The sequence below is a fragment of the Sitophilus oryzae genome, unplaced genomic scaffold, assembly GCF_002938485.1.
Source record: "Sitophilus oryzae breed Bouriz unplaced genomic scaffold, Soryzae_2.0 scaffold_1931_pilon_pilon, whole genome shotgun sequence".
Lineage (NCBI taxonomy): Eukaryota > Metazoa > Arthropoda > Insecta > Coleoptera > Curculionidae > Sitophilus > Sitophilus oryzae.
Genome location: NW_022146648.1, coordinates 569,069 through 596,475, shown reverse-complemented (window position 1 = coordinate 596,475; position 27,407 = coordinate 569,069). Strand labels below are relative to the sequence as shown.

Here is a 27,407-nt window from a genome sequence, read left to right as displayed (position 1 = left end):
CGAACAAAAAAATGCTTAACATTTCGGAAAGTTTATCTCTTTCCGTCGTCGGAAGCAAAAAGAAATACAAAGAATAAAGAAAAAAACTAGGTAAAATATTTAAATTCAACTATTCGAGAACACTTTAGTTTTTTAAAACAGATACGTGTACAAAAACCGTTTCTGTTAAAATGACATTATATCAACTTAAAACTTCAAAATTAACAATTACTACCTGATAACAATTACTTAATAAGGCAAAACCAAAAAGCCCAAACTTTCTGTATAATTATTTTTAATTTTTACGTATGTTATGTTTATTTTATTTTATGTTCTTTAAATCAACGGTGCTCGGTGGCGTAGAGGCACAGGCTCTCGTCTACCAATCTCAAAATAGTGGGTTCGAATCCTACACCCGGCACTTCATCAGCCGACTATTTTTATTAAAATAAAAGTAGTTTGGGTACCTAGGTTGACTCAGCTTTAAATGGGTACTTGAGATTCACAATCCTGAGGTAATAATAAGCGGTTGAAGCGTAGTGCTAGCCACATTATCTTCCTTGTATACCGAACGGCTCTAGCATGGCAAGCTGTATCTTGCTACTCCCAAGGCGTCAAACGCTATAAACCGGAGCTATTATTATTATTATTGTTTAAATCAAAAAAGAGATTGCCATACATTACTAACATCTACAGATGCATGAGCAATACATTTATTTTTATTAGATTGTATTAAAAAAGCCTCTTTTATTTTTCTTTTCGAGGCTATCGCTTCTGTCATTATAGTTTTAGCGTTATTAAAATTTATTCTGTGCCCTGTGTCCCATGAATACTGACAAACCTTATCACACCGCAATATAAGCCTTTGAAGTGCGACAGCCGCGTCCCTGTCTATCCTTGATTAGGAAGGGCCCAGCGTAGTCCACGCCAGTTACGTAAAATTGAGGAGATGATGTGACCCGCCGCCGCTTTGGTAAATCACCCATCACGGGCTAATTTCTTTGGGACATTTTCGAAAACAAATTACGCATTGAAAACTTTAATATACAACTATGAATCAACCTGCTATTGGCCAATAATTTTCCCGAATAACAGCTAACGAGAGCTGTGGACCAGCATGCAGTAACCGTTTGTGTTCACGAGCGAATAAAAGCCTAGTAAAAACATGTTTTGAACACAACAAAATAGGATGTTTTTTTCTCATATACGTAATCTGAGTTGTTTAAACATCCGCCGACATGAATTAAACCGTTCTCATCTAAAAATGGATGAAGTTTTATTAATATACTTTTATTAGTTACTTGCTCTTGCTTGGACAATGTTACAAGATCTTTGGAAAATGATTGACGTTGTGATAACTTAGCTAACCATAACGACGCATGACTTATTTCATCACAACTTAAAGAACTCGATAACCCTTCACCCTGTTTTTTACGTAAATTATTTATAAAACGAATACTATCAATCAATCAATGGCAAATCTAACTAGACGAATCTAACGTAGATGTATTTGCAACAACGACCCTTTTTAATTCAGGCTACTCGTCAGATTTGGACACTACAAGAGGCTCAGGGCAGCTTTCTATGGGTTCCTGAAGCCAATCTGGTCCTGACCAATACAAACTCTAACAACTCTTGAGGCTTCCTGACATGTTTCCAATTTTCAATATTTGTGAGCTCTTGGATCGAATTAACTCTATTGGCGACGAAAACTTGCAGAAAATGCGGAGAGGTGTTTATCCAACCCAAAACTATCGTCGAATCGGTCCAAAATGTGATGTTATTAAACTCAATTTCCATTGATTGCCGAACCTTTTCACAGAGGCGTGCAGCTAGCACAGCTGCCATAAGCTCGAGACGCGGGACTGTCTGTACTTTTAAGGGAGCAACCTTTCATTTAGCGCACAAAAGCTTTACAAAAATATTACCATGATTATCGATCGTTCGAATATAAACACAGCTTCCCAAAGCATAAGACGACGCGTCCGGAAATACATGTAGCTCCACAAGCTTTGCATTCTCACAAATGACTCCTATCAATTTTCAAATTGTTCAAAAATCTTAAGTCATTACGAATCTGTAAGTATCTTGTATATAATCGCTGGGAAAAGGGCATCGTCCCAATCTAACTTTTCCAATCAAAGATCAAGAAGAAAATTCTTTACCAAGATTACGCAACAACTAACAAGAAGAGGGTCGAAAATTTGGGAGATTTCTGACAATGCGATTCTGTTGATGACCTTGGAACTTGACTGATTTCCAATCGAAAAGAAAAAATATCTCCTTCGCCGTTCCAACGCATACCTAATGTTTTGTTGTTTTCCATGCAACCAATATCAACTACTCCATTGTTATCTGCAGCAAGTTCTTTGAACGTCGATATAAAGTGATTTTCTGGATATTTTTTTCTTTCATACACTTTTTTCTTAATTTTTACATATATCGTTTTATGGTCTGATATGCAATGGTCTTCAATAGTAATGTTACAGTCTATATTCTGGGTTGTTATTATATGATCAAGTATTGACGCTGTTTTTTCTGTCACTCTAGTAGCATTTTCTCTGGAAATTTGGTTCTGTATTTCGTATCCATTCATTTCTATTAAGCTTGTGTAATCTCTTTCTACTTGGGAGTTTTTTAGAAGATCCAAATTTATGTCACCAACCACTATGCACTCTTCTTTCTGTCTTTCCAGTATATCATCAAGTTTAATTATACAGGGTCCGGCAATAGTGCGTCGGGCATCTGTAGCTCCTAGAATAAAAAATTTGAGAATTTTGTTTAAGTGCAAACCTAAAGGATGTACCAGGATGTATTTCAGGAAAATATTTTAACTTCTATAGGGTGGCTCAAAAAACCGTGAGTGTACCTGGATGATTTTTTTTAAATGAAGCACCCTGTATATTACTGCATTTTTGGCTTCCTTTCAGATCACTTTACATAACCCTAAGATATGAATAAATATATTTCGATAGTTTCAGAGATATTAAAAAATAAATCAAAAATATATATTTTTCAGCCCTTCTTAAAAAAATTATTAAAAATACAAGAACTGTTCTGAAATCAAAACTATATGAGGTATTTACTATAGATGGTCTGTTCTTACTTTGCTATAAATATGGTAATCGTAAATCATACAGGATGTTCAATATTCAACGCCAAACTTTCTAAAATATAAAATAATTTTTCTTTGGTTTTTTAAATGGAACACCCTGTATATTATTTTTTTATTAAATGGAGAGTTTAAAGATGAACATTTTTTGTATTTAGAGTATTTCAAAATTTTAACGGTTTCGCAGATACACGCAGTATTATTTCATATGGCGCTTTCAATGGTAAAATACGAGAAAAATCATTGGGTGGCTTTGATAAAAAATTTACTGTGGAAAATGCCATATGAAATATAAAACCGCAAATATCTGCAAAACCGTTAAAAATTTTGAAATACTCTAAATACAAAAATGTTCATTTTTTAATTCTCCATCTATTGAGAAAATAATATACAGGGTGTTCCATTTAAAAAACGAAGAAAAATTATTTTATATTTTAGAAAGTTTGGCGTAGAATTTTGAACATCCTGTATAATTTAAGATTTTCATATAATAAGTAAGTACAGACCATCTAAAGTAAATACTTAGTATAGTTTTGATTTCAGAACAGTTCTTGTATTTCTAAAATTTTTTTATAAGAAGGGCTGAAAAATATATATTTTGATTTATTTTTAATATCTCTGAAACTATCGAAATGTATTATATATGTATTATATTATTCATATCTTAGGGTTATGTAAAGTGATCTGAAAGGAAGCCAAAATGCAATAATATACAGGGTGTTCCATTTAAAAAAATCATCCAGGTCCACTCACACTTTTTTGAGCCATCCTATAGAAGTTAAAATATTTTCCTGAAATACATCCTGGTACATACCTTAGATTTGCACTTAAACAAAATTGTCAAGTTTTTTATTCTAGGGGCTACAGATGCCCAATGCATCATTGCCGGACCCTGTATAGTTTTGAATTTTATTTTGAGGTGGCCTATACAGGGTGCTACAAATTCGAGGTACGAGCATTGGTATCTCGGAAACCGTAAGAGATACGAAGATGGTTAAATTGGGGCAAAGTTATACTTTAGGATGTTCACCAAGATGTCATCAAAAAAAGTTTAAAAATATCAAGGATTGCTGAGTTTTTTGGAAAAAAGTGATTTTTTGAAAATTAATTTTATTTTTCCTGTCGTTACTTTTAGAAAATCAAAAAAACTAATTGCACATTCTCATTGTCACTTTATTAGGGTTATCTAATAGTATTTTTAGATTTTCAAATTAACTGATAATTTGTGAGATACACAGGCCAACAAATTTTTTAGATACGGACCTGCATTTTTTATTTCAGATTTTGAAAGAACTCAGTCTCCTGAGTATAATGATATGCCACACTTAATATTTTTTTGTTTCGGACATTTGAACACAATTTAATTAAACTAATTTCAAGTCCGGCTCTGTTTTTTTTTTTTAAATATTTAATCTATTCATTGTTACAATATTAGTAAGCTTTCAAATTTAACAATGACGTGGGGTATAACATTGAATACCGAAAATCAAATGCAATAAAATAATAAAAATAATATAAAATTATTAGGCATTACTTGACGTCATTTTTAAAAGTGAAATACAAGTGACAATACATTTCAACATTTACAATAAAGAGTACAGAATGCATTTGGAAGTATAAGAAGAAGATATGTTGAAAGAGTTATAAATATGATTGAACGAAAAATACATTTGTGCATTAGGGACGGTGGTAACTCTTTCGAACATGTAGAACATTTACTAGTTTTAGAAACTAGTTTGTAGAAGTTGATTTATTTATAATAACTACGATTAATATTATGCATATTATTAGATCGTACACTGAGATTTCAAATTCACAATAAAAAAAAATAAAAATAATATTTTTAAATTGCTGACCTGGGTATTATTTATTTGAATCTTCAATGTTAATTAGCGCTGATCCATATTGTTGCGATGAATATAATCAGTTTAAATAATTTAAAAAGCTAGAGTCGGACTTAACATTATTTTAAATAATAATTAAATAGTTTTGTTATAGTTAAGGTACCTAAAACAAAAAAAGTATCAAGTGTGGGATATCATTGTACTCAGGAGACCGAGTTCTTTCAAAACTTCAAATAAAAAATGCAGATCCGTATTTAAAAAAATTAAGTTGGCCTCTGTATCTCACAAATTATCAGCTAACTTGAAAATCTGAAAATACTATCAGATAGCCCTAATAAAGTAGCCATGAGAATGTGCAATTAGTTTTTTGATTTTCTAAAAACTAACGCCAAGAAAAAATAAAATTGATTTTCAAAAAAAATCGTTTTTTCCAAAAAACTCAGTAATCCTTGAAATTTTTAAAACTTTTTTGATGGCATTTTGGTGAACATTCTAAAGCGCAACATTGCCCTAATTTAACCATCTTTGTATCTCTTACGGTTTCCGAGATACCAATGCTCGTACCTCGAATTTGTAGCACCCTGTATATACCATAAATGTTCAGTTTTTGATCAGGTAAGTAAATTGATGCACTATTACAGTTTTCCGGTAGTAGACTCTTAATATCATTTTGAATGTAGTGTAAGTCATCTTATCTTGTATTGAATCTTAGTGGAAGTCATATAAATGGCAGTACCACCACACCTTATTGTTCTACAGTCATACAATCATGAACAGCTGAATATATTGGTAAATTTAGAAAGTCAATTTTGTTTTCATAAATTCATGTTTCTGTGAGTATAATCAAATGAATATTTTCTGGATAGTTTTTAATTATATCAATCAGATCTTGCAGCTTATTTCTTAAGCTTATAATATTTATATACAGTAGATTGAAGTAAACATTTTTACACATTTTGGATATTTGATGTCGTTTTTCTATAAGTTTATTTATTTTCTATACAAGTATGGTACCTATTTACGCATGGACACTATCCAATTCGATTTGTCGAAGGTCTGTTTCATTCCTTATGCGTATGGGATCATCATGGTCGTTTTTCTTGATATAGATCTTCCCACTTAATATATATGTATATTTTTATTATGCTGCTTTTTGAAGTCTCTTGCCATCTTGACAAGAAGTTGGTTTTTCTTTGTTAAGTCATTAAAGTAGATATTCTTGTTACCTCCAGCTAAGCCACATTCATTTGCTTTAATTCCCTTTAGTTCTTTGATTTTCCGTTGTACTTTGTGCTTAAAAGTTTTGTCTTTAAATTTAAGAGTATTGGTGCATTTTCCCTTTTTATATATGGTAGACATCACATACATCATTTTCACTAACTTCTACCTTCATTGCACAAAGTACTTTTTGAACAATTTGTTTTGGTTGTTCTGTTTGTTTAGAAATTCCAGATAGTACAATATTTTTTTTTCCTTTTCCTCCTGTTCTGTTTCATTGAATTTGTTTTCTATTTCATTTACCTCTAATTCTCTCCAATTTGCCTCTAGCTGTTAGTTTTGGTCTCTCAAATTCTTGATATCGCTGGTGAGTTTACCAATCAGCTTTTTATTCTCATCGAACATGTCAGACATAAATTGCATGGATTTTTTTTATATCTGATAATTCAGACTGGACAGTTTTTTTGAAAGGTCCGAAGCACTCATTTAATGTTTCTTTCACAATGTCTCTGATCTTTTCTTCCATGCTTAAATCTTCGCTAACCTCACTTTTATGTCTTACCGAACAACAGTTCACTTTATTTTTTTTGTTAACACCTTTGCTTGAGCTGCACAGCTAGGATGGTAGGTTGAATTACACTTTTCACAATCATATGATGTAATCACATATTTTTTACAGTGTTTGCAAGTTTTTTTGGTTTCTTCAACAGGATTGTTATTTACGTTTGTACTCGTCATAACCTCACTTTATATAGTTCTATATATCATTTATTCATTATATATCATTATTCATTATATAGTTCAACATATCATTTCATATTTTCCTTTAAGTTTTCTTTCAGGTTCCTCTTTATATCTTTCCATATCCTGTTTTGTATCACATTTGACAATTATATTTCCCTGTTTGGCTTCTTTCAGATTCCTCTAATTCCTATATTTAACGTTGCTGACTCTTGAATTTCCTGCTTGCTTTTTGTTGAATTTTGTGTTACCTTTGGCTTGATGACAATAGTTGGCAAATTTGTTCTGATGTTCTTGTTGTTTTGGTTACTTTCCAAAGCTGTTGCATATGATTCGTCCTCTGACGACGATTTTATTACAGGTTTAATTATTTCTAAATTCGTCTTCATCTCTTCCATTAACTTTATCATCGCATATTAATAGCAAGCTCGCTTTTGCAGAGGCATGCATTTCACTTCCGATGGTGTGATGTTAGCGCACTTCTTGTGAATCCGGAATAAACATGAATCGCACTTCTAATGTTCTTCTATACACTTTTGTTTGCATTTCACGCACGTGTCTGTGTCCGTCATTTTTGTTTATTGTTATTTCCCAGTAAAGTCTGTACAAAACCAAACACGAACAAAAAATCAAATAAAATCAAAACAAAATACAAAATTAAAAAATAAAATAGAATAACCCAGCGGGATTTGGGTAGGAAGGCTCCCAGGTAGGAACTATTTTTAATTTCAAACAGTCTTTATTAATTACCAATATAGTTACATTGCAAATGGCAACGCTTAATCTAATAATATTGTCACATGGTGGCGAGCAACTCTATATGGCCAGATGGTCGTTAGTTGCCGCAGTAAACAATTATTTCACATAAATAATTGCGGTTTATCTTAACCTAATTAATAAGCTTATACTATGCAATGTGAAAAGAAAATATATATTTGAAACGAGGTCCGTCAGCGTACGATTTTCATGTTTATTTAGTTTTTATTATCACTTTCGCTTGATAAAACTTCAACGTTTCTGCTAATTTTTTAAAGATTTTTTTGCATTCTCGCGAAAAAATGTGACTTTCTATAAAAACCCCAGTTTATATTAAAAGTAGAAAAGGGTTATTGCCACAGGATGGCAGTTTTTATTTTAAAGTAATATTTAATTTGGATTTAATTTATTCATATGGGTATTGTAATATTGCTGTATTTTAGTAATTAATATTAGGGTAAATGAAACACTTTTACTAATCGTTATACTCTCGCCTTGCTAGCACGGTACGGAGTGAATCCCTCCGTACAGAGTTGACAGGCTTGGCTTGAGTCATAATTTATTACATAATAATATATCAAACAGTTTATTATAACTTATAACAACCAGTTAAAGTTCTTTTTGTGGTGCTTTTGTTTTTAAAAAAAACTCAGTTTTACGACGGTGAAGCTTTATTGACACATTGACAATATACTCTTGGAACGTACCAACAAAGACTTAAGGTGCGCCCAAGCAGTGGAGAATTTATAAGTTTTAACTGCTGACACTTCAGAGTGTATTCTAGAAATGTCAAGATTAAGAGGATACATTTGTTAAGAGGGCATAACCATATTATTAAGTGGATATAACACCTCCCTTCGTAAAATTCAAATTCTGGGGTTATATTCAGAATTTGAAGTATTTGGAAGTTCAAAAGATACAATTTTTTGTTTAAATTTTAAAACATATAACTTCCAAATAAAATAAAGCAATACAATAAAGATTAAAATATATAAAACAATAGTTCCTATTCCTATATTATTATGGATTATATTTTTGTTAGAGATATCATTTAAATTACTTTTTTCAATCTCTAAATTATTTTTTAAAATATTTAAATTGTTTAAGTTTACATTGTCTAGTGATAGAGGTTTAAAATTATTTGGATATTTTCTATCAACTAGAGACATATTGATTTTAGGTAAAATAATAGTAGTTGTCTTAATCCTATTATTAATAAAGTTTTGAATAGTTAAATCGTTAATTTTAATGTCACATTGTCTATTGATGTCTACTAAATATGTACCGCACAAAGGAATTTTCTCTACGTTTTCATTACACTTTTGTAACGCTACGGTGTAACGCGGCACAATAATGACCCACTGGTTTGCGTTTAACGTTGCACTTTATTTTGGTTTACTCGCACTGGCACTATTTTACAGTTGGAAGGGTGTTGATTCAGCTTCAGTAGTTGAACTTCACAGGGGTTGTCTTCGTTGTTGATTTCTGTTGAACTGATGTCTTCGCAGAGGAACTCGTTGCTGTTGATTTCTTTACAGGGTTGATCCAAGAATGCGAAGTTTTTCTCGTTCATGATGAGGTACTTTGACATTGGAATAAGGGTTTCGAATGTGTTGTTTCTTTGGATAGGCAAGGGGTATAGATGGAAATAATCATATTTTTCTTTTTCGACAAAAGGAATTTCGATAATAAAAATCGTTTTTATTATTTTATTGTTTTCTTTAGAGTAACTCTTTATCTCTATTGCTCTTTCGAAATGTATAAAGTTTTTTATTTCTGGTTCAAAAGGTAGTCTAATTGTTTTTATTATTTTTGATATAGATAATAGTTCAGAAAATAATTCTTTAGGGTTTACAATACTATTATGAAATGTATTTATTTTAGAAAAGGTAATTGCTGTTTATATTCGTTCAAGTATATCATAGATAATTTGAAATTCTTTTGTTATATCATTTATAACCATCTCTATAAAAAAGAATGTATAAGTTTCTATGTATTCGATATCCCTTGTATATAATATATGTTCAATATTTTTAATATGTACGTTTATAATTTGTTGGTTTCGTGATAAGTTTTGTAGATTTGATTGAAATATATCGATTGATTTTTCAAAAAGTGAAATTTGATTGATCATAGAAATTTTTAATTTATCTTGATTTTTCGATAAATGCTCGATCGCTTGATCATATTTTTCAGCATCTTGAGAATCTAAATTACCAGTTATTTGTTTTATTATAGAGCCTATTCCATTTATTAAACCTCGTTTTCTCCTGTTATTTTTTAAAGGATTTAATTGATGTAATTGTACATTAATTCTATTTTCTAATGATTTCGCTATACTATAAGAGCTGTAAAATTCGTCTTTATATTTTTCAGTAATATTTGTGCCATTTTCGAGTATCTCGGATATTATATTAAATTGATTTCGTAATGTTAGATATTGATTAATTAATTTATTTATATCGAATATCTGTATAAATGACCAGATATTTATTTTATTTTGGACATTACCGATTTTTAAGGGTAATAAACCAGGGTTTCCTTCTAAATTATGAAAATTTACTGATTGTTCACAGTGGACGATGTAGATTGCGTACCTGTAACAATAGAAGGTTTCTTTAATTCCTTTATGTGGACCACTTCTTTTTTTGTTTCTTTATCTTTTCCCGTTATTTCTACTCTATTTCTTTTTAGTAGTTTTGTTATTTTATATGGTCCTAAAAATTTATTTTGTTTTTTACTTCTAATATTCGGGTTCTTTTTATAGACTATTTGTCCTACAAAATATTCTTTATTTTCGTCACCCTGTATATTAGTTTTTTCAATAATCTTTTCCTTACTTAAATTTAAATCTTGTTTGACATTTTTATAAATAGTTTCTAATCGATTTTTATGATTTTCAGCGTAATCAGAATAAAACATTTTAGGTGAAAATATTTCATTAGGGTCTCTTAAATCTGTATGACCAAATACTAATTCGAATGGGGTAAAATTTGTCGAAGTATGAATTGAATTATTATAACCTATTAGTGCGTATTCCATTAAATTTTCTTCTTCATTTTTATACATTTCTTTTATTATTCGTAAGTGTTCAATAATAGTCGAATGGAATCGTTCTATTATACCGTTTGATTCATGATGTGCAGGTGTTGTGAAATGAATTTTTATATGATGTAAATTTAATATTTCTTTAACAGTATCATTATTAAATTCGCTGCCTTTATCTGTTACAATTTTTTCAGGTATTCCAAATAGTGAAAAATACTTTATTAGAGCATTACTTACATCTATAGCATTTTTTCCGTTGATTTTAAAAGCTTGTGCAAATTTAGAGAATGAATCTATAATTGTTAAGTATATTTTATGATCGTAAAAGAATAAATCCATATGTACAATTTGAAATGGTTTTGAAGGTGTTTCCGTAAGCATTAAAGGTGAATACGTTGTTTTTCTAGCATATTTTGCTCTATTACAAATTTCGCAAGAATTTATAAATTCAGTTATATCAGATGTCATGTTTATCCAATAATAGTTCTTTTTTAAATGTTCTAATGTTTCATTTATTCTATATTTATATACCTCTATGATTCGTTTTGCCTTCATGATGATTTTTAATTAACATTATTTGCTCGTCTTTTTCGGTTACAGTATTGACTAGTTTCATACATCTTAAAAGTTTTGGTCCTTTTTCAGAAAAATGTTCTAAATAGATTTTATTAAATATATTATATAATTCATCTGAATGGAAATATAAACAATATTGTTTTTCATTAGTCGTATGATCTCTTAAAAATCTTAAAATTAAATTTTTATTATTTGTCTTAGGAACTTTTACTGTTAAAATTTTATGGTGTTTGTAATTTTCGTGTTTTACATCTAATCTAGGATATGAATTAGGAAAAACTAATATTTGATTAACTTTGTTATTAATTATTTCGTCATAAATTTTTATTCCATCGTTTGTCGTTTCATTTTGCGTGGAATGTTGAGTTTCGATGTCTTCTGTCTCAGGTTTTCTAGGTGGTTGTAATTGAATGTGAGATATTATGTTAATTTTCGGTTTTTCTGGAAGTTTCTCGGTTTTACTTGTCGATGGTTGTTGATCGTCTTCATTTAATGATTCGGCTAATTCTCTTAAATATTTTAAAGCGTCTTCTTGTTCTTCGTCAGAGTCTCCTTGATGATTGATCAATGATTCGTCTTCTAATACATTGATTGGTATTCTAGAAAGTGCATCTTTCTCTTCTTTATTACAATGGTCTAGACTAATATTTTTTAAATTTGATTTTAACAGATTATCTTTAGTTTTATCGAATGGTATATTTTCGTCTATATCTATTTTTTCTGAGAAATTTATTTCTTCCGTGTTTATAATTTCTACGTCAAAAGGTTCTTTAATATTTATTGATATTTGTTCGGTTGAAGAGTTTGTTATTATTATTGTAGCGAAAAAATTATTTATGTTTACTACGGCTTGTGGAATTTCTAAATTTTTACATATTTTTATATAGTTCATTATCGCTGTCCCTTGTTTATATTTTACAGGTAATTTCACTACTTGTTGTGTTCTAGGTGGAATAGTTAAAGATATATTTATTGGTTTAATTTTTTGTTGTATTATTTGTTTAGGTTTTTCATTAATTACTCTATAAGTTAATGGAATCGATGTTCTAGGTCAAATTTTTTGCTAAATTGAAAAATATAAAATTGGTGTGTTTGATCGACTTTAAAAATTTCAAAAAGAGGTATATGAGCTACTTCATTGTGGAAAGTTGACATATGTGCAGTTCTTATACAGAAGTTTTCGTTAAAAATATAATTTGGGTAAAATGTATAAGCTATTTTAAGTGAAATTAAACTTTTAGTGCTACCAGTATCAATCAAAAATCGTGCGTTTAATTCTGGAATAAAAATGAAAGGTAATTGATCTTCTAACGAATTTATATTTATTACGTCGGTGTTTCTTTCGTCTCCGTTATACAAAAATTTACATTGTCGTTCGTGTTAACATGTTGCATATCGTTTTCATTAGTGTAATTTTCATTATGAGTCTGTGTATACTGATAAGAGTTTAAAGTATCAGTTTCATTTGGTTCGAGATTTTGGTCATAATAAGCGTCTGGATTCGAATAACTTGAATAGTTACAGTTTGAAGAATCAGCTAAATAATAAGTGTCATTATACTCATTTAAATATTCTTCTGTCTGGTTCATTGGATCAATGTCCTGTAGATATAATTGATTTTGTGTATATTTAGGTTTTTTATTTTGTTGAATAAAAGTATTACCGGATGAGGTGTCCATCGGTTCAGGTCGATTATTATTTTGGTTAAAATTATGAGATCGTTGGAAATTATTATTTTGATTAGGAAAACTATTGCTAGAATTCGGTGCTGGTCGTTTTATTTGGAATTGAGGTCTATTTGAAAATGAATTAGGATTTCTAGTAAAATTATTTTGATTTTGAAACATTGGTCTATTTTGGAAATTATTATTAGGATAATTTGGTCTCATAAATTGATTTGGTTGGTTAAAATTATTTCTTATTGGCTCAGGTTGTCTAAAAATATTATTTTGTGGATTATAAGGATTTTGTCTTTGATAAAGTGGCGAAGAAAAAATGTTGCCTGGATTATTTGGTGATTGATTTTGATAATTTATTGATCTATTATTAGATTGATTAGGAATAACTCTTAATGGTGTTGGTTGATATGTTTGTATGTTTAAAGAATTGTTTCTACCTTGACAATACAAGAAATTTTCCTCCTTCACTACTAATGCCATCGCATTTTCTAATGTTGTAGGGTTTCTTAATCTGATGTTATTTTGTAATTGTCCTGTTAATCCGCGTATGTACGTTTTTAATGAAAGTTGTTCGATATTGTGGATTCTTAATACTCTTTCATCATGACTTAAGTTAGTAGAATTTAATTTAGATATAATCAATGATCGTGCATCTTGGCATCTCATACCAAAATTATACGGTAATTCATTTTTGTTAGGTCTTAAAATTATTAAATCTTGTTCTAAACAGTCTAAATTTCTTTTGATCACCAAAATTGGATTGGGTGCGTTTTTAAGTCTAGCTAGGATTTTAGTTCTTGACTTCGCGTGCCTACTAAACTTAAAGCTCTACCAACTAGTTTACCAATAATTGCTCTTGTTAAGAAATTATTTATTACTTGATCGTTTTCTTTATAAAAGGTGTTAACAAAATTAATACAGTTATCTAAAAATATTGAAAGTGTATGTGGGTTACCATCATACGTGGGAATCGTGTCTACATAAAGTCTTAGTAATTGAAAGTTTACATTTGGTTGCGCCATATTTGAATTTGAACTACTACTATAATATTTTCAGAATTTACAGAATTTAGATTAGTTTTGGATTGATTCGAAAATTTTGCTTTTTTAAGGCGGTATGAAAGATTGCTTAGTTCAGTATCTGTGTCGCTGTCAGAGTTCATTAGAGTTTATATACAGATAAAGAAAATTATTTATTTTGTTTCTTAATATTAAAGTAAAAGAATTCTTAAAAATAAAGTTTCTTAAATCTATGAAAAAAATCAATTAACGGGATTTTTGTTTTTAAGTTTTATGAAAAATATGATTTTTATAGGATTGGTGTACTTACAGGATAATCAGTTTTTTCATTGTTGTTTGTTTCTTCTTTGTTTTTTCTTGTTTCCTTACTGCTAGCTTATCCTAGGTTGCCGTTGAGAAACAGGGCGAGTTTGTCCCCAGATACCAATATTCTCTTTGATGATTCTCTCAGGTCTTGTTGTTTCCAACTGGTTTCTTTTGTCACAAAAACACTCGCGATTTTTGCTGGTAGATCGTTTACCGAACCGGACTTATATTCTCTAAACCGTCCAGCAAAAATCCTCCGCCAACTTCGTTTGTTAAGTTTTGCGGATCCTACCGACTGCGCCAGTTAAAGTTCTTTTGTGGTGCTTTTGTTTTTAAAAAACTCAGTTTTACGACGGTGAAGCTTTATTGACACATTGATAATATACTCTTGGAACGTACCAACAAAGACTTAAGGTGCGCCCAAGCAGTGGAGAATTTATAAGTTTTAACTGCTGACACTTCAGAGTGTATTCTAGAAATGTCAAGATTAAGAGGATACATTTGTTAAGAGGGCATAACCATATTATTAAGTGGATATAACAAACCATGTTCCAATATGTATATCTCTCCTTTTTTACATAATGTTTTTACATAACTAGACAATACATTCATAAACAAAATCTAATCAACTATGCTAGTATATGACATAACCAGCCAAAACATAATAACAATATAACTATTAACTATAATATTAAACTCTTAATCTAAATGTATAATGCAAACAACTAAGTACCTTAATAAATATTAAATATAACTCAAGAACCTAACACCGTTATAACAACTATATAATAATATAAGTATAATATATAATAATACGTATAAAAATTTAATAAATAATATGTACAAATTTCTATGTACTTGTTTTGTTTTCCTATTATAACGTATTCTATACTATTTTCCTCACATTTCGCCCTATGTCCTTCCCCATTTTCGCTGTTTTCAAGTTCTATATCACCCCTTTTTGTTAACAACTGTATGTGGAAATATTCCAAAATCACTAGTTAATTTGTTACGTGTTATTAGATTTTTTACGTAAACTTTATCACCTCTATCCAAGTCGTTTTCTTTTGCTTTCCTTTTTTTATTAGCATATTCATTGCCAATTTGTTTTGCATGTGATCTTTATCTCTTACCTCCCCATCTAAACCACGATAATCTTGCCCTATTAAACTAGGTATTTTATCCCTGAATTGTCTGTTAAAAACCAATTCGGCCGGCGTTTTTCCTTTAGTGGAATGAGGTGTACCATTATACATTACAAGGTAATTTTATAATTTCGTAAGCCAGTCTTTTTTAAAGAATGACTTATTTTAAGCCTCTTTAATATGTCTTTGTTTTGTTTTTCTTACCTCCTCATTTTGTTGAGACCAATAAGGTATTGTGTGGTGTAATATGATAGCTCTTTCCGAACAAAAAATACCTCATTTCACTACAGGAAAACTGTTTTCCATTATCCGCTGATATGAACACAGGGTTACCCAACCAAGAGAACACTTCCTGAAGAACCCTGATGATTGTATCCGCAGCAGTAATTTTTTCATTATTTTAATTTCTTTGTACCGACTATAATAGTCGACGATAACAAACAAATGACATCCATTGGGTAAAGGATCCATAAAATATATTGCTATGTCAATCCAAGGTCCTGCGGGAAATTCTCATCTTTTTTTTGGATTAGGTGGATTTGGCGCTGAAACTAAAGTACTGTAGCGTTTTTTAAACCACTACCACTGCGAACGGCAGCTTTTCATCGGAGAGCAGTCGTGGATAAGGTATTTCACTAGAGAGAAAATTAATCAGTAATAATTAACAAAAGATATATAGATATTGGGCGCCAGGCATGTACAGAGAAAGAAAACACAGTTGTATAATACTTAAAACTAATGACTATATTTATTCATGACGTCTTTGCTGATACATGACATTGTAGAGTTCTAGTAAATATATAGTGGTTATATGTCAAAGAAAGTGGTGGTAAGAGTCGTACTAAATATCAATGAAAACAACTACGATAAAATACAGAACATGTAAAGTTTAAGAGAAAATATGAAATGTAGCATTACTTTAATTAATTTGATATATTCCATATGATGCTAAATCGAAGATGTTACAACCTGTAGATTCTAGAATCTATGTTTGATTATCCATCTATTAAAATAGTGCAATAATATCTATAAAAGTAATACCATTACAAGACGTAATGCAATGAAACCTAAGATCTAAATAACTATAACTTAAATATACACTTAGCTGTTCTTTTATGTAACCTTGCTTCAAACAGTAGCACCGTGAGGTGGTCTAGCATCTCTGTACTGTCTGTCGGCGATCCTGTTGGCCAAAACAACTAAAGGGGCCAGATTGAGGACACCATGAATCACTACAGCCGTAGCTACTGACTAGGCTTAGAAATGGGAGTGAAGCAGCATGGGACTCAAGCTACATCCACGCCTGGCACTTATATGTAAGAAAAAAAATCATTCTTACTGGGGACACTCGTCCACAGGACATCTGTACATAAGATAATGTCTGTACATAAGACACTATCCGTACCTTGGACCCTAAAAATATGAAACTCTTGTTTAAAACCAAACAAGATCTTATAAACAAAATGAACCTACCTCGAATTACTTCCGAGGGCTCACTAAATAATAAAGAACCTGTCCTTCCTTCCATGTGACATTCTGGAGGACAAAAGAAAAGGGACGCCAACGTGCCAGCAAAACACAAATACAAGTTGGGACATCCGTAACTACCCTAAAAAATACGCAGTAATAGTAACGAATCTAAAAGGATAATATCTCATTTTTACCTGTAGCTTCGAAATAGCAGCTGATTCAGATTACACAGCAAGATTTAAATAATCACCATTTCTCAAAAACTGGGACTAATGGCGTCTGACAGGCCAAACGATCAAACCAAAAGTGAAGTTAAATCACAGAGAGTTGACAGAAGCGATGTTGACAGCGCGCGCCTCCACAGAGCGATAACAGGGTTGTGTCAAACGAAAACAGGGTTGTGGACTAGATAACGTAAAAATTCGTCAAATAAATCATCAGGCCCGAACGATACGGAATCGGGTGACGATATGCCAGACATCATATATTATATATAAAAAAGACATGTAACGAACTAAAAACGTTACAGTACACCCTTTACAATTTTTTACTATTTTTTCCGCTTCAATATCAATGTTTGGCCACCAAACCTTGATTCTTAGTTGCGCTTTCATGGCAACAATACCAGAAGTGGAACTCTATAAACCAAATAGCGATCGAGAATACGGTCGCTTGGCCGTTTGGCACTCTCTAATGCAATTCGGATGATTCCGGGCATAATACGAGAGACCCGAACGTACTAGAGATAAAGACAAATGAATAGGTGTTTCTTCCAAAGCGATAGTAGTTCTATTTCACTTCAACTTATTAAATCGTATATCGATGTTGCTTTGTCTACGTTTCATGGAATTTGACATTTGACTTCACAATTTGAATTACGATATTATATATTATTTGTATCTGTTTGTATTTACAATATATTTTTATAGTTATTTATTTTATAGTTTACCTTGAAGAAATTAAATTATTTTTATTGTTTAAATTGGGTGAGTAGGTACAATAGTATTGGATGTAATACAAGTAGTATCTTTTAAATCTTATGTGAAATTAAAATAGCATCATCTAAACATAACCTTTTTTTCAATTTTTTTACATTTGCATATTTTTCTTTTATTACGTTTTAACCAGTTTTAACATTTGAAGAGGTACATTACATAGGTTTTTCTTTTTTTTTGTATATATGTATTTATTTATATTATTAATTTTAATGTACTTCTTGTCTTGTTTTTTCAAAACAATTTATACCTACTTGGTTGTTAAAAATGCGATTTTGTGTTTTATGTACGTATAGAAGAATGTGCAGTGAAGTAAGCCCTTTAGCTGTGAGCTCTGAAAGAGCCTCAAGGACAAGTCCGGCGCAGTGGTCTGCTATGGTTGATTTTTTTCTTGACCATCCAGAGATGGTAACCCGGACATTTTCAGGGCTAGATGCCCGACAAAAATACAATGAATTGTGGAAGGAACTGGCAACCAGCCTTAATAGCATGGGCTATGGAGCAAAGACTCCAGACAAATGGATAGACGTAAGTGTAAACAGGGCAAAGTTTGCATGTTTAAATAGATCCCAGTTATTTAATATTAAATTAAAAAATATGTTTGCCTATTTGTTTTTTATTTAGAAATAAATTAATTAAATACATTGTTACAGGCCTTTACAAAATGGAAAAGTAAAGTTAAGGCAAAAGCTCAGGCAATACGATTGGGGTTAAAAAAGACTGGGGGAGGGGCTCCTCTTCCTCCACTAACTCCAATAGAGGAGAAACTAATGGGCATCTTAGGATGGACCATTGTGGTTGGAGACGGAACACCTGAATTAGGCCTTGTAAGTTATTTTGTTATTATGTAGTCCAACAAAAATATCATTGTATTTTTAGGAGAATGTTTCTATGCCATCAACATTGTCGTCTACTCCGAATATAGTCCAGGCTAGTAAAATTTTAACGATGCCACCATTGGTCCCTTTAACAAAAAGTGAAGCTACACCTGTTCATGTGCCACCATTGGTCCCGGTTGAAACTACACCTGTAGCAGTAGTTCAGTCTCCAGTACTGCCTCACACTAGCTCTCAATCAACATTAGAAGCCAACTTTTATGATCCCGATGATCAGACAATGACTGATTCGGTGAATCCAGCCCCCATAGACAATAGGGAGAACGTACAGAAGCGTACAGCAACAACCAGGAATTTGGCTAAAAAACGGAAGAGGGTAGGAACTGAAGTCACCCTGTCCAGCATGCATCAAGAGACACTCTCTGTGTTAAAAGAAATTAGTAAGAATATAGGAAGACTTGCCGACAAGCAAGGGTGTAATTGCAATTGTAATTGCTTAAAATAAGTTTTTTATTTATTTTTATTTTGGTTAGAAGAATTTTGCTTTTTTAATTTTAGTTATCAGAATCGATTTTTTTAAGTTTTATTTTGTTGATGGATTTTTTTTTTAATTAATTTATTTTGATTATTAGAATTTATTTTTTATTTTTGTTATCAGAATTTATTTAATTTTTGATTTTGGTGATGGGATTTTTTTTTATTTGTTTGTTTCGATTAGAATTTTTATTATTTTTGTATCAGAATTTTTTTTTAATTTGTTTATTTTGGTTATTGTTACTAGATGTTAGATTAGTATATTTGACTGAATATTAGGATAATTTAAGGAGTATGCCTTCATTTAACTTTGTTGCAATACTTTCCAAAGATTTTGTTTAGTTTTAGTGTTTTTTTTGTTAAACAATGCAAATGTTAACTTTTATTTGATTTTTTTAGTTTTGTTATGCGAATTGATTTTCGTTTTTTTATTGACATTTTTGTTACTAGATGTTAGAGTAGTATATTTGACTGAATATTTTAAGGAGTATGGCCTTTGTTCATTTAACTTTGCTGTAATATTTTCCAAAGATTTTGTTCAGTTTTAGTGTTTTTTCCTGTTAATGTAAATGTTTTAAGATTTGTTTCTGGTGGTTTAATTTATATTTATTTTTTATATAATTACATGTACCGTATGATCGAATAAAAACGGCGTCAGCGATGGCTATGAAATGAAGATCGCTGTTATTTTATATGTAAAATTATATGGGAAATATTATCGATCGTCATTTCTTAGCCATCGCTGACGCCGTTTTTATTCGATCATACGGTATATAGTATAAGTGTTAACAAGTGGTATTATTGAAAAAATAAATAATATTTTTGAAATACAGCAGTATATTTATTATTTAAAGTTTAGTTTTATTTAACGTTGTAAAACATAAGAGATGGTGATTAAGATATAATACTAAAACTGTTAAAAACTAAATTTAAAAATGTAAATCATATAGAATAATTATATTTATTAATTTTTTAACTTAACATATGTATATAACTAAGAAAATAAAAAATGGATCATAAAATTATAACAATTTAGCAATTTTAGTATTAAAAAGCAATAATTTTATCTTTGAAAATATCTATTTAGGAGTTGCTGTCTGACTTGCCTAGCTTCTTCTAATACTGGCAAGCCTGGAACTTGATTGTTGCCCTGGAAGTTGATGATGTCCATATTCAAAATATTGTCTTGGAAATTGATCTCGTACTGAACTGCAGCTCTCAGAGATATGTTATGTAACACCGCACAAGCATTTATTATTGTTCCCACTTTAATAGGATTATACCGGAGTTTTCTTTCTCCTAAAGTGCATCTAAACACAAGTTTTAAGCGTCCATTACACCTCTCTATTATACTTCTTGTTATCTTGTGAGAGTGGTTGTATCGGCCTTCAGGACTGTCTGGATTTGGATTTTCAAATGGTGTTAACAGCCATGGCTCCAATGGATATCCTGAATCTCCTAGCAACCAATTATTTCTTCCTCCTAAAAGAATATATGCAATTTTAGTGTTTTTAGGCAAAAATTTTCTTAGAATGCTTTCAAAAGTAAAAAATATATCTTAAATTATAATCAAAACTAAATCAGCAAATGCACTCTTATACACATATTAAACTGTGGTTTTCCATGTTTAGATTTTATTTCAATTTATATTATCTTAGTTAGCTTATTAACTACACTATTCAAGAAGATAAACTACAAGTAAGTACCTAACAATGGTATTCTAATTGCTTTTCATGCAAATTAATAGTTTTTCTCTCGAGTATATACCTATATATTACAAGTTTATTAATTACTTACCTCTGTTATATTCTTCTTCAAGCAAGTGTTTTATTTGAGAACCTCTCCAAATAAATGCATCATTTGTTGAGCCTGGATACATGGCATTAATATTAAGAATTTCTAATTTGTCGTTACAAATTATTTGCACATTTTTGGAGTGAAAGCCCTTCCTGTTAACATAAATGTGTTCCTCATGGGCAGGTGCTAAAATTGCGATGTGGGTGCAATCTATGCATCCAATGATTCCTGGGAATCCAGCTTTTTCCATAAAGCGCCTTTTTATATCATTTCTTCTTCTTTCATCCATGGGAAATTTAATCCATAGTCGACTTAAATTTGTAGCTATACAAGTGGCTACCTCATCTATACACCTGCTAACCACTTGTTGACTGGCCGAGAGCAAGTATTCTTCACCCACACCTCTTTGGTAGTCACCAGTCGCAAAAAATCGCAGCGCAACTAATATGCGGGTTTGACGAGGAACCCGTGACCTTCTCTCTTCAGCTTCCATAAATGGCATTAAAGTCTCAAACAAATAGTGGACTACATTTTTATTTAATCTGAAGAGATCAATGAACCTCCTATCGGGCAATGCAAATGGATCACTTGCATCTCGCATGGTTCTTTTTTGTATGCGGTTTTGGTACATTCGTTCATCGTTTTGAACTTCATTTATCAAAAACATCTGAACCGGCAACATTTTTATTACAAATAATCACTGGTTGAAGAACCAAAAACTACAAAATAACAAGTAGGAAGAACTAATAACTACGAAAAACTACAAAATATCTAAGAACTACTAAAAACTATGAAAATTTAAAACTACAAAATAACAACTAGGTGGGAAAAACTAATAACTACGAAAACTTAAAAACTACAAAATAACAACTAGGAACAACTAATAAAAACTAGGAAATCGAATCTACGTAAACCAAAGACCAGCCAGAGAATAGATGTAAAAAAATGTGAGGTTATTTTCACTCAGACGTCATTTTCTTCTTTGTCCAGTTTGGCAATTAGACAAAATAAGATGTTTTCAGGATTGATTATATAAAAAATCTCTATCCGATTAGAAGTACGAATATTGCCGAGATTATACGATAGTCTTAGAGATTTGCTTATAAAGTTTCAATAATTTCAACGATCTCTATCTCTTCTCTTACTTATCTCTTTCGCTTTGGAGAAAATGTCGAGATACAGAGTTCCACCCCAGGATGCCTTTCGTGAGCCGCTTCCAAAACCGCTTTACGCAACTGAACAGGAATTACGATTTTATTACCCCTTAAAAGAATATTGTCATAAAGACAAAGTTCATTTTTAAATATACGATTTTTTCACACAATCGTCCCAAAAGTTTTCGTACAAACCTCTTTTTACTTTACTAATTTCATAGTCGCTTTTGGAACATTCTTTTATTTGATTTAAAGAGATCGCAACCGGACACGAGAATTGAACGATGCTATGTACGTACTCATCTGAATCAAAACTAGTTTTTTCTGTTGTTTTTGCCTGGTTTATAAACTACTTTAAATTTATATGACTGCATGACCATCGTTCAATTCTGGCACACGGTTTAGAATTTGGCCCAAATATTGCTTCCAGTGTAGCATTATCCTCTAACACCAAGATTTTTATTCCTTAGGTTCAAAGGAGCACATTTCTCCACAGTTTGATCAATGAGATGTTCTTGCAAGTTTTGGAACTGCCATTTGTCCGCCTGCATCCTTAACCTTACTAGAAACATTTCGAACTTCTCATCAGACTCTTGCTTAAGTCGCCGAAATATGTGCCTCTCAAAAATCTTACTACTTACTACTTTGGGTGCAAAATATTCACCTAATTTCTCCAGTGCTATGTTGAACACGTCCACATCTTCGTCTGCAGTTTCATCAACATGCGCCCCTGGTATGTATGAAGACCAATACTACCGGAATGAACATAGCTCGTTTCTTTGTTTGCTCTACGAAATTCGAGGCTTCCAAATAAATAAGGAAAGCCCTCTTCCATCGTTCGCACCTCAGTCCTACTGAAGCTGGTTCACCTTCGCAATCAAATTGCTCTATGGCCATAAGTTGCGCCATTTCAGATTTATCTGAAATAAACTCTATATTAGACTCTGCATGGTACTAAGGGCCGATTTCATAATCAATTTAAAGTTAACTTTAACTACTAAAGCTCCTTTAACTTCTAATATGGATTTCATAATTCATTTTTAAACCTCCTTTAGTGCTAAAGGCACTTTAAATTTAAACCGCCAGGTTATCCACTTTAGACGCTAAAGTTGACTTTAAAGCTTCTTTAAAGTGATAACCTAACCTCAATTCAGTTTAATCTTTAGTTTTGGTTCAGCCACGTTTTGTCATTTGTGCGTTTTGTAAAAACTTCGTTGTTTTTTATTTGATTATAAAATGAATTTAATGGATACGGATACTTCATCAAGTTCGAGTTCATCAGAAGAAGAATTAGTTTTTGTTCGGAGAAGAAAAATATACCGAGATCGTCAAAATTATTACGAACTATACGATGATTTGGATTTTTTCTGTAGATTTCGTTTGACGAAACCTACAGTAATGCAAGTACTAGGAGAGATTGAACCGCAAATCCGTTTACCTACAAATAGGTTTGTATAATATAACAGGTAGTATTAATTGGTATTAATTCAATGTCAATTTCAGAGGAGGATGTGTCCCACCCTTGCTACAATTATTGCTAACATTAAGATTTTTTGCCACTGGGTGTATGCAGATTACTGCTGCTGATTTTATCGGTGTATCGAGGGCTACGGCATGTCGTGTTATATCAAGGGTAACAACAGCATTAGCAGCTCTAAGGCCTAGATATGTGAAGATGTATTCCGATAATGCCGAAATGCAAAGAGCATCAGAAGATTTTTATGGCTTAGCGTCGTTTCCAAGAGCAATAGGAGCAATAGACTGCACTCTGATAAAAATTGATTCGCCTGGAGGAGAAGATGCAGAAATCTTCAGGTGCAGAAAGGGTTTTTTTGCATTAAATGTTCAGACTATTAGTGATGCTAAATTAAAAATCCGAAACATTGTTGCAAGGTGGCCAGGATCTGTACACGACCAAACTATTTTTAATAATAGTCAAGTCAAAAGAGAATTTGAAACAGGCAGGTACGGAAGGTATATTTTAGTTGGAGATAGTGGATATGCATTAAAAAAATATCTAATGACAAAACTGTTGGAGACCAATACCGATGCTGAAAATTTATACAATGAATCCATAATACGAACCAGAAATGTTGTCGAGCGTCAGTATGGTGTGTGGAAGAGGCGGTTTCCAATTTTAAAGAATGGGATGCGGGTAAAGTTGGAAACTGCAATGGATATTATTGTTGCTACGGCTGTATTGCACAATATTGCCCTCGACATGTCTGAAGACATCCCAGGGGAATGGCTAGAAGATGCTGAAGAGGGAGAAAATGCTGAAGAGGGAGATGGCATTTTGGAATTGCCAAATGAAAATATTAATTTTGGTAGACAATTTAGACAAGTACTAATAAACCAACACTTTGCTGGACTTTTGTAACTATCGAACTTGTAATATAATTGTTTGAAATACCTTTTTAGCTAAATAAAAATTTATTTATTTGTTTATATGTAATTTATTTTAATCAAAATGCAAACTAAAAAAAACAATTAAAATTATAAACTTTAACTATACCTAAAATTAATACGAAAAACACGTTATTTTGACAATTCCTTTTTTTTTAGTTCGATTTCCAAATCGAGTAATATCATTTTTTTCATATGTTCCTGGTCTTCTCTCTGTTGTTTTTTTTCGTATTCCAACTGTTGCAATCCCATACTCTTCTCCATTAATTCAGTTTTCACCCTGTAATATTCTAATTTAACTGTATGCAGAGGATTCGATACTGTAGGTCTCAGCTGCTTAGCAGTTTTTTTTTCAATTTTGTAGGAGTATAATTGCTCCAGTCTTCGGTTTTCTATAATAGAAAAGAATATTAAGGCAGATTCTCACGATTCATGTACTTGACAAACATTTGTAATTGGTATACAGGATGCATCGGACATCTATACAGACTGTATGCCAATAAAAAATACTTGCCAAGTACATGAGTCGTGAGAGCGCGCCTTTAGATAGGTACTATAAGATTTTTTTTTCATTTAATAACACTTTAAAATAATATATTATTACAATTACCCTTTTACATTCACTTTCTAATTGTTTTTCTACCACTGGCAAATTTGTATTTGGTGTTTCAGGATTGTCAGTACTTCCTTCCTTTTCTTTCTGGTCGAGCTGAATCTGTAAAAAAAATGTCATAGTTAACCAGGTTCCCATTTAAAAGAAGATAAAAATAAGGGACAACCTTAACAAACTGATTCGAAAGATCTAATTACTTACAATGTATGGTGGCGAAACGGGAATAATAGTGAATCCAGTCAATGACTGTTGATCCCTGGAGGTCGATGGTTGTGGTCCACTGGAGGTCGATGATTGTGGCTCACAGGGGGTCGATGGCTGTGGCCCACTGGAGGTTGATGGTTGTGGCTCACTGGGGGTCGATGGTTGTGGCTCACTGGGGGTCGATGGTTGTGACTCACTTACACAAACCTAAAATAATTATATTTAAAAAAGTCAAGAGCAACTAATATTGTTCTTACCACATCAGTATCACAATCATGTTGTGGTTTAAGTCCAGCCACTAACTTAGAATTTAAAATATTCAAAACTGCTTGTATGACTGGATCTATGTGATCATTATTTGATGGACCACCGCCAGTACCCAAAATATTCTTTTTAGATTCAGCAACAACTTTTTTTGCTTTCGTTTTTAAGTTGTCGTACTTCCCCTGCAGCTGCTCAACTTTTTTTGTTACTACTCCTACTCTTTGACTATAGGAAGCTAATATTTTGTCCCAAACATAGTCCTAAAATAAAATAAATAATCCAGTTTAATTGTGTTATTCGACCACCAAACTTCATAAAAAATAAATAAATTTATATATACATATATCTTTATATAACAAATATCTGTAGTCATACCTTCTCCTTTTTGTTTATTTTGTTTGTAGTTTTGCATTCTATAATGTTCCAATATTTTGCTACTTCTTCTAATAGTATCAATTCCTCCTCCTTGGTAAAATTAGCACCCCGGCTTCTTTTCGGAGTTTTAAAAAGACTAAAATAAAAATAATATAAATACCTGTTTTGGCCATTACATTATTTATTAACTTACCTTTCAGACATCTCTATACAAAATATTAGAAACAACTAGGAAATATAAAATAAAAACGATATTACAGTAAACAAACACGTCAACACACGCCAAACACCAAGAATAAAATGAAATGATCTCGTGGTGAACACGTGGACAGAGAAATAAAAATCTGTAACAGCAGATAACTCAGCATCTGTGGTATAACCATAGATCAAATAACATACAATTTCATACTCATTTGAACTATTAACTAGGAATCGGTGTTACCAACATGAATTTTTAACGTTAAAGTATGGTTAAAGTCGCCTTTAGCTAAAGTCGCTTTACTTCAGGTTATGAAACTGAACAAATTTTAAAGTCACTTTTATCCTAAAGTCCCATTTAGCTAAGGTCGCTTTAAGTGAATGATTATGAAATCGGCCCTAACTTTCGTGATTTTTAAATAAATCATTCGATATTAACGTCGTCTTTCGAATTGCACTCCGAAACACGACTAGGACATTAAACAGGTATCTACTAGTAAATACTATAGATTATAGTAGGCAATATGCTTTGCCAGACTACTGCAAGTTTTATACGACCTTAACACTATTAACCTGCTACTCTAATTTAAGGTAATAAGTATTTAAGTAAGATTTAAAAAATGACAAATTGTAAAACTCAAAATAGGCAAAAGCCTAGAATTTATTTATAAAAGTAGCAGTGATTACAGTGAAATACAGTTCTTAATTTAAAGAACTGTATTTTATCGTATGACTAATATAATCTTATTGATTTTCGTAGAGTGGCAGTGACTAAGCATATGTTTACTTTAAAGACGAATATTATTTTATTACACAATTTAAGTTATTTATTTAAATAATCTGCCTTACAAAGAAAGAATCAAGTGTTATCGACGCCTATGATCCTTATGATAGGCAGTCATTTTCACGCCGTGCCTGCACCGCGTGTCCGCTGATGTTTGCGAGTAGCGGAGTATTAGGCTTTGAAAACAGTTGAACGTCAGAGATTGTTGATTTCGGCCCAGGGAAGACATTGTTTGTCAAGCTAGTTAGAATTATATTTTTAAATATCGATTTCTGTTATATATATTAAACTCCCGATTACATCAGAAGTGACGATAAGTTTAATCCAGCGTTCTTAGGCCGTAAAGGCGTATTT

General features: G+C 31.5%; 4 protein-coding genes across 7 annotated transcripts; 2 read left to right on the top strand and 2 right to left on the bottom strand.

Annotated features, from left to right (window-relative positions):
- Window positions 1-17,530: 17,530 nt before the first annotated feature.
- On the top strand, window positions 17,531-19,319 carry LOC115883502. Of its 4 annotated transcripts, none has more exons than XM_030901872.1 (4): window positions 17,531-18,038; window positions 18,185-18,416; window positions 18,542-18,715; window positions 18,768-19,319. In XM_030901872.1, the coding sequence occupies exons 2-4, from the start codon at window positions 18,189-18,191 to the stop codon at window positions 19,227-19,229; spliced, it is 864 nt and encodes a 287-aa protein (XP_030757732.1). In that variant the 5' UTR covers window positions 17,531-18,038; window positions 18,185-18,188; the 3' UTR covers window positions 19,230-19,319. The 4 variants fall into 4 exon arrangements, with proteins under 4 accessions (XP_030757732.1, XP_030757730.1, XP_030757731.1 ...); XM_030901871.1 differs by having other exon boundaries at window positions 17,532-17,656; XM_030901873.1 differs by having other exon boundaries at window positions 17,837-17,879.
- Window positions 19,320-19,417: 98 nt separating this feature from the next.
- LOC115883500 (putative nuclease HARBI1) lies at window positions 19,418-22,344 on the bottom strand. Its single transcript, XM_030901869.1, has 2 exons — window positions 21,056-22,344; window positions 19,418-20,740 (listed from the first exon to the last, which is right to left on the bottom strand). Exons 1-2 carry the CDS (start codon window positions 21,735-21,737, stop codon window positions 20,322-20,324), a joined length of 1,101 nt encoding a protein of 366 aa, XP_030757729.1. The 5' UTR covers window positions 21,738-22,344; the 3' UTR covers window positions 19,418-20,321.
- An 830-nt stretch (window positions 22,345-23,174) lies between these two features.
- LOC115883498 (putative nuclease HARBI1) lies at window positions 23,175-24,655 on the top strand. The gene is made up of 2 exons (XM_030901867.1): window positions 23,175-23,657; window positions 23,713-24,655. Exons 1-2 carry the CDS (start codon window positions 23,446-23,448, stop codon window positions 24,587-24,589), a joined length of 1,089 nt encoding a protein of 362 aa, XP_030757727.1. The 5' UTR covers window positions 23,175-23,445; the 3' UTR covers window positions 24,590-24,655.
- Window positions 24,656-24,834: 179 nt separating this feature from the next.
- LOC115883499 (proteoglycan 4-like) lies at window positions 24,835-26,665 on the bottom strand. The gene is made up of 6 exons (XM_030901868.1): window positions 26,265-26,665; window positions 26,072-26,207; window positions 25,690-25,956; window positions 25,430-25,639; window positions 25,226-25,330; window positions 24,835-25,007 (listed from the first exon to the last, which is right to left on the bottom strand). The coding sequence occupies exons 1-6, from the start codon at window positions 26,273-26,275 to the stop codon at window positions 24,945-24,947; spliced, it is 792 nt and encodes a 263-aa protein (XP_030757728.1). The 5' UTR covers window positions 26,276-26,665; the 3' UTR covers window positions 24,835-24,944.
- Between the last annotated feature and the right edge of the window lie 742 nt (window positions 26,666-27,407).